Source organism: Notolepis coatsorum, assembly GCF_963971535.1.
Source record: "Notolepis coatsorum genome assembly, chromosome: 13".
Lineage (NCBI taxonomy): Eukaryota > Metazoa > Chordata > Actinopteri > Aulopiformes > Paralepididae > Notolepis > Notolepis coatsorum.
The window spans coordinates 53936908-53952686 of record NC_140177.1 but is presented as its reverse complement, the minus strand read 5'-3'; the positions used below and the strand labels follow the sequence as shown (position 1 = coordinate 53952686).

The 15779-nt window shown below is 44.8% G+C and overlaps 1 protein-coding gene across 2 annotated transcripts in view; it reads left to right on the top strand.

Moving 5' to 3' along the window:
* LOC311238820 (gametocyte-specific factor 1-like) overlaps positions 1-15779 on the top strand; it is a 37516-nt gene that overhangs the window by 13900 nt on the left and 7837 nt on the right. Inside the window, exons 2-3 of one of the 2 annotated variants that reach the window (XM_084327021.1) lie at positions 5737-5903; positions 5987-6093. In XM_084327021.1, the coding sequence (XP_084183147.1) occupies positions 5819-5903; positions 5987-6093 (192 nt within the window). In that variant the 5' untranslated portion in view covers positions 5737-5818. Of the gene's footprint in view, positions 1-5732; positions 5904-5986; positions 6094-15779 lie in introns of both variants that reach the window. The other variant, XM_084327020.1, reaches the window with a different exon arrangement.

The following is a 15779-nucleotide window of genomic DNA, read 5'->3' as shown; positions in this document are numbered from 1 at the left end:
GCCGCCATTGATCTGCTTGAGAGAAGCATTAACGTAGCGTTAGCTCCCCGCCGAGGAAGTAAAAGTCGTAACAACTTTCCATAGGTGAACCTGCGGAAGGATCATTAATTAATAGTATTGAATACCAGCCTTTTTCGGCCACGGAGCGCGAGCTTCATGGCGGGAGGTGGTTGCGTTGGAAACAACTCTGGCCGAGGCGGCAGGCGTGTTGGGAGCCCGGCGGGACCCCCGCGCCGGTGTCTCTCTGTCTCTCTGCCGTCCCCCGTTCAGTGGTAGACGGTGGAAGAAGCCGAGGCGCGCGCCTCTCTCCTTCCCGTCGACCAAGAGTGAATACCTGTTATTGAACGTGTAACACTAACTATATAACGTGAATACCACAAAACAAATGCATTTGTTTATCTAGCCCCTTACGTGACTGCGGTGTGCAAGGGCTATTGTTTATCATAAGTAGGAACTTTATGCAGTACTCAGTAGCTTGTTTATTTTCTTCTGAGTGCTTTGTTTAATTACATGTTTACATGAACAGCCACCACTGTAAACATGTTTTTTCACCAATAGATTATGCAATGCCGCCCTCCGTAGGATCTATAATAATAATTAAAAAAAAAATTATATATATATATATAAAAAAAAAAAAAAGTAACAAAAAAAAATTTATTAAAAAAATTACAAAAAACGAACGTTCGAACGTTCGTTCGATAAACCTGGCGAACGTTCGAACCCTAAAAACAGGGTTCGGGCTCAGCCTTAGTCGGGACTAGGGCTGCAACTAATGACTATTTTGGTAGTCGACTAATCTGTCTATAATTTTTTCGATTAGTCGACTAATCGAAAAAAAATTATATTAACACTTCGCCAAGGACGCCTAAACTCGTCATTCCCCGCCATGCTAATTCTGCCAATGCCGCCGTAACACGTCATTGAGATCAATATTTCAAAAATCTGTGATCGCAATCATATTTCTCCCCCGGAGACTTGAGATCTACTGTTGATCCCCTCTCAACTCTCCAACGGTTCAAGAGCGCCATCTGGTGGCCGATCGGCGGATCGCCCAAACCGGAAACGGAAACTGATGCTCATCCAAATTCGGTCCGATCACTCGCTATAGGTCCCGGGACTCGAGCGCGACACAATGGATAGTGATCCGTTACCAATAACTCGATAAACAACATGATTTGGACGTATATACTATTATACAACCTGGAGATGGATCGCATATTTCAACATCCCATAATAGGAATATTTTTGCTCCACGCTCATCGCCCAACGCTACGAGGAAGTTGCGGTGAGTTTCAGCGTTTTTTTTACCGCGTTCGATACAAACTGCTCTAATGATCATATCACCCACACTAGATGAATCATCTAACGTTGGCCACGGAATTATAAACGACCCCCCCCCCCCATCCGGTCAACATCAGATGATAAGTAGTAACTTCTAGAAGCACGTCCATTTGAAAAAAAAAATCTCGCGCCAATCGCTATCAAACTGTATTTGATCATCAATATAATGCATTTAGGGCTATAAATCACGTTCTGCAGAATGCTGCAGAAAATTATAAAAACATATTTATACTTTAGACTGTATTTTAGTATGAATATGTGAATGAAAAAGTATAACGTTCCCACATCCTGAACGATAGATACACACCGACTACACCTCTTCTTTAAGCGGCAATCGGCTGCCATGTGACTGCGCGCACATCGGTAACAGCGTCGGTTGGACTTTATCCATTGACTCACCTCGTCGGCGGTCATCTTCTTGAACGTGTCACATTGTGACAACCAGTGTTCCTTTTCGCAGTACGGACACACCATCTTCCACTTCTCTTTCATCGAGGGGGTACTGTGGTTCTTGCTGCTCGGTACTGATTCTGATTGGTGCATGACGGTCACCAATCTTCGGCCATCGTTTGCTCTCCTAGGTCCCTCTCTGGAGCTTGGGGTGCTCCGCATGAACGTATCCAACCGTAGGCTGTTGACTTCTCTCGCCAGGAAGTCGGCTAGGTCTAGGAGGGATGGCTCGGGACCGTTAGGATCACGGTGGTCTCTTTGCCGCCTGAAGCGCTCTTGTCGGGCGGGCGGAAGCTTCTCTAAAATCCTCTCGACATTAGAGTTCGCGTACAGTTCGTGCATACCCTTTTCTCTTTGCGCCCCCAGCATCCCTACCAGGGATTGTACCTTGATAGACAGGTCATCTAGTGAGCGATTGTCTGTGGCTGGGGGTAGGCGGTCAATATGCCTTATCTCTTGTATTACGTAGTCCCATATGCGTCCATATCTTTGGTCGAGTGCTGCTAGAGCCGCTGTGTATGGGGTAGTAGAGGTGGCATAGGCCAGCGCTATATTGTGCGCTCGGGGCACCTTGAGGTGCTTCAGTAGGATAGCATACTTGTACGGTTCATCAGTTACATCGGACATCATTGTCTCTAAGCACATTCGTAGCTCCGTGTACTGTGCTCTGTTCTCGTGGGTGAAGTCCGGAAACGTCGGTGTGCCAATGTATGATGCCATGGATGGCTGGCACATCGGTGAGCGTTGGAAGAGAGGCCTCCTAGGCGAGTCTCCTCTTACGCCTCTTGGTGGGCTGGTACCTGCTGGGTACCATGGCCCGCGTATCCAGGTACTATTCCTCGGGGCTGGTCGTGCGTCAAGCTCACCCGTGAATTGAGTCGGGGGTCTGTAGCGCAGAGCCGCGGGGGTAGAGCCTGGGCTGTACTGGACCTCCTGGTCCTGTGGAGTACTGTGCTGCTGTCGGGCTTGACTCTCCTCCTCTCCCTCTTCTTCTTCCTCTGGCAGGTCCTCTAGATCCTGTAGTCGTCTATTTAGCCTCTCCGCGGTGTAGACCGTTTCTTCCTTGTAGCTGGGTCTCGCTTGGACCGGTCGGGGAAGGAGTTCGGAGGGGGGTATAGGCTCTCTCTGGTGGTCGGGCTCAGGGTCGCTTGATCGGGTAGGGGAGGGTGCCCTTGACCCTTGTCTTGACGAGGCCCTGGAACCCCGTGCGGAGGGAGGGGGTGTTGCCCTGGTGATCAGCTGCTCCATTATCTGCGCTTGTAATCGGTCGCGCTCGGCTTCGCGCTTGGTGAGAGCGAGGTCGCGCTCTGCTTCGCGCTGGGCTTGGGCTCGCTCCCTTACCATATTCTCTTCCGTCTGAAGGCGTCTAATCTCTAGACGTATACGATCTTCTTCGCTCCGTTGCTGCGCCTGAAGGTGTTCTCTTTCCATGGAAGAATGTTCGCGCTCACTAAGCGTCTGGGCTTGGAGTCGATCGCGCTCTGTTGAGGCTGCTAGGCTGGCGAGGAATGCCTGTGCCAGCATCTTGTCCGCCTCGCTGGGGGAAGACGCTGGTTGAGGTGATCCGCTCCTGGCAGTACTCGTTGGAGATCTGTTCTCCTGTGGCGAGTCCTGGAGATCCATCTCCGGGGTGCTCTCCTCTTCTTGTAGCGGGTAGAGTTCCATCCCTGGAGAGCTGTCTTTATCCTGGAGCTCTCCGGGGACTACTTCTTCGGTCTTGGCGGGGGGTAAAGTCGTGTCAGGTCCCTCCTGGTCCCTACCGTGAGCTTGGTCAGTTACGTTAGAACCCACTAGGGCCTCTATTGGCGGGGTAGCCTGGGCGATAGGGTCGGACATAATTTTACTATCTACTTTTTCCGCGTTTACCGTCTGTAGAAGGCTAGGTAGTATATTGGCAACGTAATCCTCTAAGTACTGAGGTGTCTGCCGTCTACGCTGCGGGCGATCTACTTTAGGAGAACCGTTTTGTGGAGTGTTCATCATAGGCCATGTCAATATTAATACCACTATATTAATATTACACTAGTTACCCTCCGGCTCGAAGGACCAATTGTAACTGAGGGGTACAATTCCCTGACTGTATTGATAAGTATGGTATCATTAAACCACTACCGCTTTATGTACTTTAATTACTGGCCATACAGTACATGATATATGAATATAATGAACACTTCCCACAATGAACCGGTTCTACACAAAGTTGTCTTTAAGTATTTATTGCAGCAAAAGGTACATAATACTTCTTGATATACTTTGAATGCACTTGTAAGGCAAAGGAATGTGCGTAGGCAAATCAACAATGAATGTCCATTCTCTGGTTACGCAGGAGGTAGTTATACAACCTGAATCTTAGGGAATTATATCTATGGTACACTAGTAATATAGCGGGGATACTGGAAGGGTCCCCCTGGTTGTAAGCCAGCAGGGGTAGAAGATCTGTCGGTAGTAGAGAGTCTGGTCAACGATGACTAAGGAGACTCCAGGTACAGGAGACGGTGCAATAGCCTCTTGATCCACAGACGAATACAGCTGTTCTCCGTAGACTGTAGCTCCACAGTGAAGAAAGCTAGCCGGCCTCAGGCTCTCTGAGGCGCCGACTCGACTTGGCTCCTAGCGGGGTAAATCCAACACGTGCAGGCGTCGGCGATTCTCCGCTCCATAAATCACAGGACCAAAGCAAATATATTCCAGCCGCAAAGGGCTATGTAGTCGTCGGGTAGATTAATCCAGTGTACATGTCCACACGGTTCTCGTCTAGGTCTCCTCGGGTGAAAGCGCAATGAAAGCAGCCCAGCCTGGATAAGAACTCTAGCTAATACGAGGAAGCGTTGGGGATGCTGGTCACTGTAGAACTTTAGCCGCACGATACACTATACACAAATAGACTATTATTGACTTAATAGAAATATGTCGCACTCGACGGTATAGCGCCAAACTCTGACAATTCAGTTATTAATTCGCACGCGGTCTCAATGCTCTATTCTGGGGCCAAACAGGCCATACTTCACCGCACGTTGTATCGTGGGTGAGGCTTCAACTTATTGGGTAACTCTTAGACTAAGCGCTTCTGTATTCACCTGCGCCGTATTTATACGCACGGTGAACAAACTAGTGCCAACGACATTTCTGTCTCGTATCCCTGGGCAAGGCCGGGCATGCACAGACATGTCTTGACGGTGACTTTGAACCTGACTCCGGAGGCGCGGCTCTGGCGCCGGTGGACCACTGTCCAATAGGAGAATGAAATATTATGATCTGGGCTAAAGGGATATTCCGTGTATATGTACAAGGAATATACAAGGGATATCAAACGATATACAAATACTATGCAATATATATCAATAAATAAATATATATATTCGGTTTAATCTGATCCTTTGTAACAATAGTCGTAGTACCCTTGAATGAGTGCTCCTGCCAGAGTCTTCAGGGTATTCTTGTTTACCAGAGAAGAGATCCGGTACAGGAATCTAGTTCGTTGGTTGACTTTTTTGATTACATTGCATGCCATTTTGTCACAGGAAAGATTTGCCTCTAGGATGGAACCCAAGTATGTAATTTCATCTTTCCTTGTGACAATATTGTCACCCACTGTAACTGAGAAGCCGTCGCTCTTGCTGAGTTTATTTGAACCAAAGAGAATGGACTTGTGTTTTACCCAGGTGTAATGATTGTTATCAGCGAGCCATGTGCAGATTCTGCCGAGTTCAGAGCTGAGGGCTTTTTCAACCTGCAACTTGTCCCTGTCAGAGACAGCAGGGCTGAGTCGTCCGCGAACAGGAACAAGTTGCAGTCACAAACTGTGTGGGATGTTTCCACGTGTTGTGGCAATGTAGCCTACTTTTGCATAGTCAAATGCAGTCTATTTTGATTATTTATTTCTAAAACATTGAAAGATGATAAATAGCTTATTTTCTGCATGGCCTGTTTTCTACCCCCAGGAAGAGTTCCCAGGAGTTCGACGACCGACCACTTGCTCATCACGTGTGCGCACGTGGGATTATCCGGCAGCACCAGCTTTCTCAAGATGTCATCCACCTTCCAATATGGAACCAGTTGCAGCCCCAGCCGGATCAATGCTGTCAAAACCAGCCAACCATGGGAGGAGACAGGTGAACAAACTACCACATGCTGGAATCTATTATTTAACAAATGCAAGTTTGCACATACTGTACTTATGTCTGACTATCCATAGATGGAACCGATAACGGCGACCCAGATCAGCTTTGCCAGTGTCCATATGATCAGAACCACCAGATCCGAGCCTGCCGCATTCCTTACCATCTTATTAAGTGCAGCAAGGTAAGTAGCCTTGAGTGCAAATGTTTGTAATTGAGCTGGAAAATAATTAATTCTCAGACTCCAGACACCTAAACCCGTTTCATTCTCAGACTCAAGTACTGTGTTGCTAAATACCTGTTCTTACTGTCTATGCTTGTGCACGATTCTAAGTATTTGCATACAGAACCGCCCCTAATCAACCATATATGGTAATTAAACACCCCCATGGGAACATGCCTGTTTGTGGAATGTGGAATAATAGCTAAGCGAACTAAAAAGAAACTTCACTGAGAGCGAGATTGATCACGGCGGTCATCTAACAAACAAATTGAAGCAACAATCTTATTTGGAAACATGACACACAAAATAACATCCAGCTTTTTATTTTAAACAATATTTAATCGTATGAGAATAAATAAATCCAATGAAGTTGTCAATTTCACAGACTACTCTGCTGAGTTGCCCATTCCAGTGGACACCCAGGAGTGTTGACTGACGCAGTCCTACAGAACCAGCATATTGACAGAAATAAATGACAAGCTGACCCGCCATTTGCACTGTAATAACTGAAATTAACGAGTCACTGAAGGAAATTGCTACCTGTGCAACCCAATGGAGAATAAAAAACACTATTTTGTGCTTGGGCCTAACAAAATAAATTGTTTGGTTCCTGTTGGTTGTCAGTTAAGGCCATGGGTAGGTAGGGCATTTTTTATTTATTTAATAATAAAAAAAAATCATGGCGACTATGGATAGGGGATTTCTTTATTTAATTAAAATGTTCACGACAACATGGATGCATGTACTCTGCCAGCATCTTTAATATCCATAATACTAATGGTTTAACTAAGGGCGCTTTCACATATAGTTTTGGTGGACTCGGTGCCGTTCGGGGGGTGAAGTTGCAACATTGTTGCATTCTTCATTTGGTTCGTCTGCATTCACATTGCAGTTTGTCAAGCGCACTAAACTTTCTGAACAATGTCACGCGGTCGAAAAGGGAGCTTGTCTATTGGACACTGCTGGTGGTACTTGAAAAATATAATAAAAAATTATTATTATTATTATAATCTTTTGCAGTCAGGCCACTGAACTTAGAAGCAGGCCAGGCCAGTGTTTCTAGTTGTGGCGGCGCGATAGTTAGATAACCTAAGTGGGGAACAACCAGGAGGTCACTGTGACAGAGAGTAATGCAGTCTAAACTAGGGATGCCCGATCACGTTTTTTGCCACCGATACCGATCGTCGTGAGCCATATCGGCCGATACCGATCTGATACAGATCATTTTTGATTAAAAAAATAAAATAAAAATTATTTTATATAATTTTTATTTTTATTTTTTTTATAAAATATATATATTATATAATTCGACTTGTACTTGTATTATCTGCGAGACATCGCCACCACGCAACAAGTAAAAATGCTCGCTATCTGCAAACAGCTCCACTGTCTGTGTGTATTAGTAGCCTCCAGCTACGGCCAGGATTCTCCGGCGCTGCAGCTGGACCCTAGTATTGGTATAAATCACATTCAACATGCCCTCAGCTCGAATACGCATCGAGTCAATGTTATAAGACATTGATATCAGGAGCTATCTGTAGCTACTGCTAGCCGGATATATAACGTTAAGATGACGCCTCAGTGAACTATTTAGTTCAATGGGACATTTCGTTTTGAACAGTGAACTAACGTGCGCTAGCTAACGTGAGCTAACAGAGGTATCAACATGCACTACTAGTCTACTAGACTTGCTGGAGCATTTGTTGATATCAGGAGCTATCAGTAGCTAGCCGGCTAAATACCGTTAGACAATGCCTACTAAAAGTGAATAGTTGACTGGGTAATTTTGTTTAAACAGTAACGATAGCTAGGTAGCTAACGTTAGCTCACGTTAGACTCGAGCAGAGCCTCCTCTCAGCCCTCTGTGTTTACAAACTTGACACGGGTGCGGGCGGTGCTAGGGAGGAGGAGCAGCGGCAGTTTGCAGGTCCTGTGTGTCTGAGACAGACAGCGAGTGAGATCTCCGCTTGATCGGTTTCCGCAATCTGCGAATATGACTCATTATCGGAATTCACCGATCGCATATTTATATTGATTATCGGCCGAGAACGATCGGTGGCCGATCGATCGGGGCATCCCTAGTCTAAACAGTCATAAATCTTTTATTCAACTTCAGCCCTGATCATAACCATTTTTATTTTTAGATTTTTTTGTAATGTCAGATAAAAAATTAAATACTCTGTGTTGTTGCTAATCATTGACACATGCCTAGCCTGTAATAATCCCCCCCAGAAAAATTTACTTTGCATTTCATATATTGAAAATATTTAACTTTTTGTGTTTTTTTAACAATAATTTCTGATGCCATCACACAAACTGGCATTTAAATGGTTACAATTCGAAAATGTATTGAATGTGTTTTTTTTTTTTTTTTTTTATATATATATATATATATATATATATATATATATATATATATATATATACAATAATGTGTGATGCCCATTGTGAAGTGCTGCATGGAGGAGATAACTGTGTGTGTGTGTTTGTGTGTGTGTGTGTGTGCGCGCGTAGGACAATTGCTTGCTGTGTGAGAGAGAGAATGAAGTACATTTGCTGAAATACAGTTGTTCTTAATTTTCTCACTTGCTATGTGAGAATGTTAGTTATTATGTTCTCAATGCCCCTTGCATTGTATGAGTTGTGTGAAAGAGTTTGCTAGTTCTAGTGCTACCCCTTTGTACATTGTGGCTGTATCTGACAAAAGTTAACAATAAATAATGGTATTAGGAATACATTTGCCTCCTGCGTGAACTGTGCATAGCTGAATAGACTGTATTTTAACGTCGGTCATATGGTGGTACTTGGAGAGCCAGCTACGTTGTCAGGTGGTACTTGTGTAAAAAGTTTGAGAACCACTGCAATAGAGAGTGGAAATGTCTGTGTGTGACTGTGACTGCGAGCCCTAACGTGTGTGCGCGCACGCGCAAATTTTACTGAATGTGCGTCCCGCATATTGAGAGGATGTCCCTCTTTTCGAAGCAAAAAAAAACATGGGTCTAAAAGCCCCTCCCTACAGTAAATGTAGCAACCCGCCTCTTGTCCACACACATTGCTTTGCTCGTGACGCTACCTCATATCGCAGATCTGATTGGTTAGGTAGTAATTTAGCGCTCTGCTCGTGAGAGGTGACTTCCTATATTTGGTCCGCGTTTGGTCCGATGAAGCGAACCGAGACCTACGTTTTCAGGCGGACCAGAGTTTGCGTGTTTGGTCCGCACCAGAGTTCGACTGAGCATTCACACCACCCCAAAAAAGCAGACTATCCGAGAAAACGATAGTCCGGACCAAACAACTCTGGTGTGAAAGCACCCTAAGATTTTTATGAAACTTTATTATAAAATTATTATTATTATTTAAAAATAAAAAATTTAACTCATAAAATAAATTGGGTCGCACCTAAATCGGCAGGGTCGGTCGGCAACCGGAACCAAACCATTTATTTTGATAAGCCTTGCGTTATACCATATACTGCAAAATAAATGCCTTTTTTTGTTGAGGTTAGATTTAAGAACTTGCAAGGGTAGACTTACTTCAAACTGCTTTATGATCCTCTTGACGGAATTGCTGCAGAGTTTGGAGGTGGGTGTCAGCGTCTGCCCCCCCCGTGCCAAATGAGCACAGACACCAAACTTTCAGCACTGAAACTACAATGGCTCTTGTGAGCCTGTTTATAATTGCGCTCCTGTTGGGTTGGTCAGTCATTAACCATGGCTTCAGTGGATAACCCCGATCACCTGCATTTAAGTGATATTTTAATTACAGATACCCCAGTAATAACATTACAATTGAATTCAATATTGGCCGAGTGTAATCCCGTTCTATTCACATAACTGAATTTGTTTATTGATGGAGCTTTGACCTATGTTACTTATGTTCTCTCTGCAAATAGACTGCCATATCTCTGAGGTCGGGGAACACAACTGAAAATGTGTCGTACTGGTGGCACCACGTGATCATTGCCAAATTCCACCTCACTCCAACCTCATTCAATTGTTGTGCTGAATATTTAGGGATCTTTAACAACTAGTCCTATTAAGAATCCTGGTGTCTGAGGGCGGCTACGTGGCGTAGTGGGCAAGGCGCTCGCCACGAATGTCGGAGACGCTGGGCTTGCCTGTTCGAGCCCAGCGCTCCACATTGCTTTCAGTTTAGCTGGTCGTTCATACTAATACACATTAGCCGTATTAGGGGGTGGGAAACTGATGGGTGGGGATCGGGCGTTGTGGACAGCGACTCCTACAGGTCGGTTGGTGCGCCTGCGCAGTAGAATCAGGAAGTGTCGGGGGCAGCGTGAGCCTCCCACGCGTTACTCCTCGCCACTGAGAGATCGAGCTGCGCAGGTGAAAAGATGCGACTGCTGTTACCTCAAGTACCGGAGGGGACTTGTGCTATGTATGACTTAGTCCACATTGCAGCCGGCTTGTGGGAGGCAAGAAACAGCGTTTGTGACAGGGGAGGGTTGAATTGGATGATACGAAATTGGGATGGGAGAAAATATAGAAAATGGGAGAAAAAGTGGATAAAAAAAAAAAGTATCCTGGTGTCTGGTGTCAAAACCAGTGACTGCTGCGAAAGGGCAGCTGACAACCTGGGAAAGACCTGGTGACGGCCTGAAGAGACAGCCGACAGGTAGGGCTGTCTTAAATACTTTGATGCTTTGAAGCTTCGTTCGATGGCATGAGCTTCGAACATAAAAAAAATCAAAGTGTAAATTTTTTTTAATTTTCTTTTTGCCTCCAAAATGCATCTCCAAGGGAATATCGTACACGACGGCGACGCCACACAAAACATTAATAAGGCTATGCCTATGCTGCTATGACTAATGTGTTACCAAGTTGGCTAATTTAATTGTAATCATCTGCTTTTGTAGGTGCATTGTCTGATATAATTATAAATAATAAATTAAATATAATATAATTGTTTGCTTGATAGACGAAGGTTGCAACATAATTATGTAATGTCATGTCGCTGGCTGTGAGAGCAGCCCCACTGCACCCAGGCAGCGCAGCCGAGTGAAACCTTGTTGGCTGCGTCACAGTCACGAAAGGGGCTACTTAATTAATTAATCCAATCCACTTTATTTATAGAGCACATTTAAAAACAACAAAGTTTACCAAAGTGCTGTACAAGTCCCACAACATAAGATACAAAAAAATATATATATTATAATTAATATTTTTTATTTTTTTTCTCGAAGCTTCGAATTAAAATCGAAGCTCGGCCCCGAAGCTTCGATTGCCAAAAAAAGCTTCGAAGGTCAGCCCTACTGACAGGAGGGAACAGACCCCAACGGGGCTGGCATGGGTTAGCTACCCGTGTTGGCAGGAGCCTTTCACTACACAGTGACTTGGATCCACCCAACTATGGCTACGAAACGTTTAAAACGAAAAACACACCTTGAGTCTGCGAGAGCGGGGGCGGAAGATTACTCATCAGCGGACCACACGGTAACAGACCCTGGAACAGAAACGACAACGAATCAAATGATCAGCACAGTAGTTGACCGAGTAACCGCACTGGCAGGACACAGGAAAAAGTGCCTGAGAGAGCTTAGCGAGGGGCCTCGCATTGACCACTACTTCCTCAGAGGTAGGCCAAATCAGTCTTGTGAAGCCCAGCGGCAGGATATTCACCACAGTCCACAGGGTATCAGAACCCCAGACGAAGCTCAATCAAGCACAGATCCACCAACGGACATGAGTCCAGAGCCCATCCAGCCACAGACAGCAGTAGAGAGGAAGATGAACGGACGAAAGCCTCAAATCTTGTGGCCTAAATCCTGCCAGAAAAAGGAGTGGGAAGACACAGACCTTGCCCATCTTCTAGAAGGTCTGAAAGGGTGCATGGAAAGAAAGAACCTTAGGACACAGAAGGAACCATCAGCCCATCTCAAGTCCAGGAGACGACAAGAGATTGAAAGACTTGTGAAAGAAAGAAGGTGCCTGAGAAAGCAGTGGAAGAAGGCCACAGAGGTGGAAAGGAAAGGACTTGAGGCACTACAGGGCGACATCAAGCAGCGTCTTGCAACACTGCGAAGAGCAGAATGCTTGAGAAAGCAACACAAGAAGAAAGAGCGAACGAGGACCGCCTTCTACAGAGATCCATACAAGTTCGTCAAAGACCTCTTTGTCAAGGAGAAAACTGGGACCCTCAAAGTACCCATAAGTGAACTAGAGGAGCACCTGAGGAAGACCTACTCTGACAACCAGAGGCATGTGCCAGCCAGCATTCCGGATGACATGCCACCAATCCAACCACCAGCTGGAAACAAGGCCCCCCAAATGGAGCGCAGAGAGGAGTGGTTAGGCAAAAAAAATTCTGAGTATATTTGCTTAGAAAACGTAAATGTCTAATTCAATAATTTTTTTTTTCTCCACGTGGTAAATACACAGGTCACAACATGTTTACAGGAACATTTTGGAGTTGTATTTGGAGTGTATTTCGTGACTGTAGGGAACTTCAGGGTAAAAGTCTGACCCACTTCCAGTGATGAAGCTAAGCTACGCTAACGGTGCGGGCGTTCCCTAAGCCAGTGTTTCTAAAAGTGAGGGGCGCGCCCCCCAGGGGGAGCGCAGAGGCATGACAGGGTGGGCCTTGATATTTATTAATTTTTTTTAATTTTTTTTGATTACTGAAAATTATCACTAAAGTGCTATCTGTTGCAGCTGCACTGTTCTCCATGAAAATACCATTTCTCAAAATCTGAAAATCATTATTTAATAAAACAAAAGGATCACCAAGTTACTCTGGATAAAAAAAAACTTTACAGACAACATTGAGACAGCTTCCTGACACATCTCCATCCAAACTCTTGGAAGAACTCTTTGAAATCTCATCTGATACCACCTAGAGAGCTAGTTTCAGAGTGTGGTGCTGAGTACCAAGTATCTCATCTCATGGCCCACCAAGTATCTCATGATGCAGCAGTTAAGGTGTTGATACCATTCAGCACCACATACAGTATCTGTGTGAAGCTGGCTTTTCATCCATGACAGCTCTGAAAACAAAATATAGGGCCAATTTGAAAGGTCACGATATTGGTGTTATTTCAATAAATTTAAACATGGCCCATTTCATGACTATTTTGTTGGGGCGAGGGGGGGGGGGGGGCCCAAAATATTTTGGTCCGCCAAAGGGGGGCCTGACAGAAAAAGTTTGAGAAGCACTGCCCTAAGCCTAATGCATGCAGATAGACAAAAAAAGTATGTATCTTCTTGTCTAACTCCAGGGAAGATGTTAAATAAGCTAATTTCCCAAAATGTTGGAGTTTTCCTTAAGTCTAGCAGACTCTAGCTGTCATCTCTCTGAACTCTGCCACGTTGACACTCAGGCCCCGTTTAGACGGAAACGCTAGCAGGTGAATCCGCAAAAATATTTTTTCGGATGTGCCTTTCGTTTATACGGAAACTGCGTTTTTACGGGGTGAACCCGCAAAAAAGTGAGACTACCTTCCAGGGTGGAATTCCTAGAAACGATAAACTTTGCGCTCTCATCTAAACTGTCAAACCGCATAAAACGATGACGAAAGGGTTGTCAAGGCTCTCGTCACGTGTACTGCTTACATCACAGGCATGCGTCAGTAGCCTAGAAGCGTAAACAAAGCATGTCTGATTCTATCCATGGCGATCACCTGGGCCCTCATTCATCAACGTGTTCTACGCACAGATTTGTGCTTACCCTGTGCGTACGATCATTTCTAAGCAAAGAGTGGGATTCATCAATTTCAACTTGAACTTGACTCCGTGCTTACGTCTAGGCACAGGTCAGAGCACACTTAGCTGACGCCCAGTGGTAGAATATCGTTACTACGCATAAGCACTCCTCAGTTCTGCATTAGTTTCAAGGCGGAAATAAGCTTCTGTGCATTAGTGTTCAACTTCTGTATGACCCGTAATTCATTATAGTTCATTGTAAAATAGCGACAGTAGTGTAATTATAACGGGCTCACACGCGAACAAGAGGTTGGCCTGCTTGTTTGGCACGGGGGGGCAGACGCAAAACACCAACCTCCAAACGCGATTAGATATTGTTTCAAATAAAAAGCAAATTATTTTGTGTGTCATGTTTCCAAATAAGATTGGTCACGAAATGCTTTCTACTTCAATTTGTTGGTTAGAATGGATGACCTCCGTTGAAACTTCACTGAGACTAACAGTCTATTTGTGAGCTCCTGCACAGATGTGATGATAATAATAATAACAATAATAATAATAATAGCTTCATTTTATATAGCGCCTTTCAAGAGACCCAAGGTCGCTTTACATAGATAGGGGGGGGGGGGGGATAACAAAGTAACAAACATAGTGGACAGACACACAACATATATATATGATGATGGAATTCATTCAAGATCCTCTGCACCCTCGGGTCTTTGCCACCGGCACGGTCCATCGTGATATTGGAGATGGATCGAGCAATAGACTGTTACTGTAGCTGTCAAAGCTCCATCACAAATGCAGTTATGTGAATAGAAAGGGATTCCACTCAGTCAATGTTGTGATGCGCATTTGCCTGATACATGTTATTGCTGGATGCCGGGAGGAAGGCGATGCTGAATGTTTTCAATTCATTAAATAAAACGGATACTTTTTGCAAGGGTTTACTGACTGTCATACAAATAATCAACCAACTACATACTGTAACTTTTCAGTGCACGTTCTTATTTACATTGTGACAACAGCCTTGTGAGTTCCCGCAGTGACCCGCACACAGACATGATGGAATTCAAGTTCATGTTTGTATTGATCACATATAGGCAGGCTACACATGGCGTATCTGCTACATCATACATGGCAGTAAGATTCATTGTTCTTGTATATGCTCTCGTATTATTGTTTATATAGGCTACCCAATACTGACATCAAAATAGATTGTAGTATGCCTCTAGAAATCATATGCAGCAGGTAGAGAATTGACGGGAGATCCATCGCGATTTGGAATAAAATTGAGGAGAACTTTAATCCCTGGGTATTAATCAAACAACACGGGAAAAGGCAGTCATATTCCAGCGCGGTATTTATTAGTGTTTGCGCTGCCCAGGCAGCAATGGTTAATAGATATCATATCCGACATCACCGTAAGTGTACACGTCTGTCAGCCTGTTTCATGACACGCTTCCCTCGGCTTAGTAAATTTTTCCACATTTCATGGGTGTATTCCATTACCGTATATGGTTAATCGGGGCGTTTCTGGTATGCAAATACTTAAAACAGTGCACGAGCTCAAACGTAGGATCAAAGTCATATTCATCATGACAGGTGTGCGTAGAACCTGCGTACGCACGTGTGATGAATCCCGACTTCCCTGTGCGTACACTCATTCTAAATTCTGTGCTTACGTGTGGAAATAGAACATGTTCTACGCACACGTTGATGAATGAGGGCCCTGAAGGCTACATTGGCAGTACTTTTAAATACACAAGAATCTGTCCCGCGGCGTGACTGGACCCACTGTCTGTGAGTGACTCTGCTTTGGTCCAATCACATTCCCCACCCACAGTCTGCGAATCAGAGGCAGAGTAGGGCGGGTCTTCACAGCACGTCATGTGACATATGCGCCAATCGTGTGACAGCGGGGCTCAGTCGTCTGGAGTCGTTACAGCCTCGTCTGCACGGAGAATTCCATCCCAAAACGATAGTCTAAAC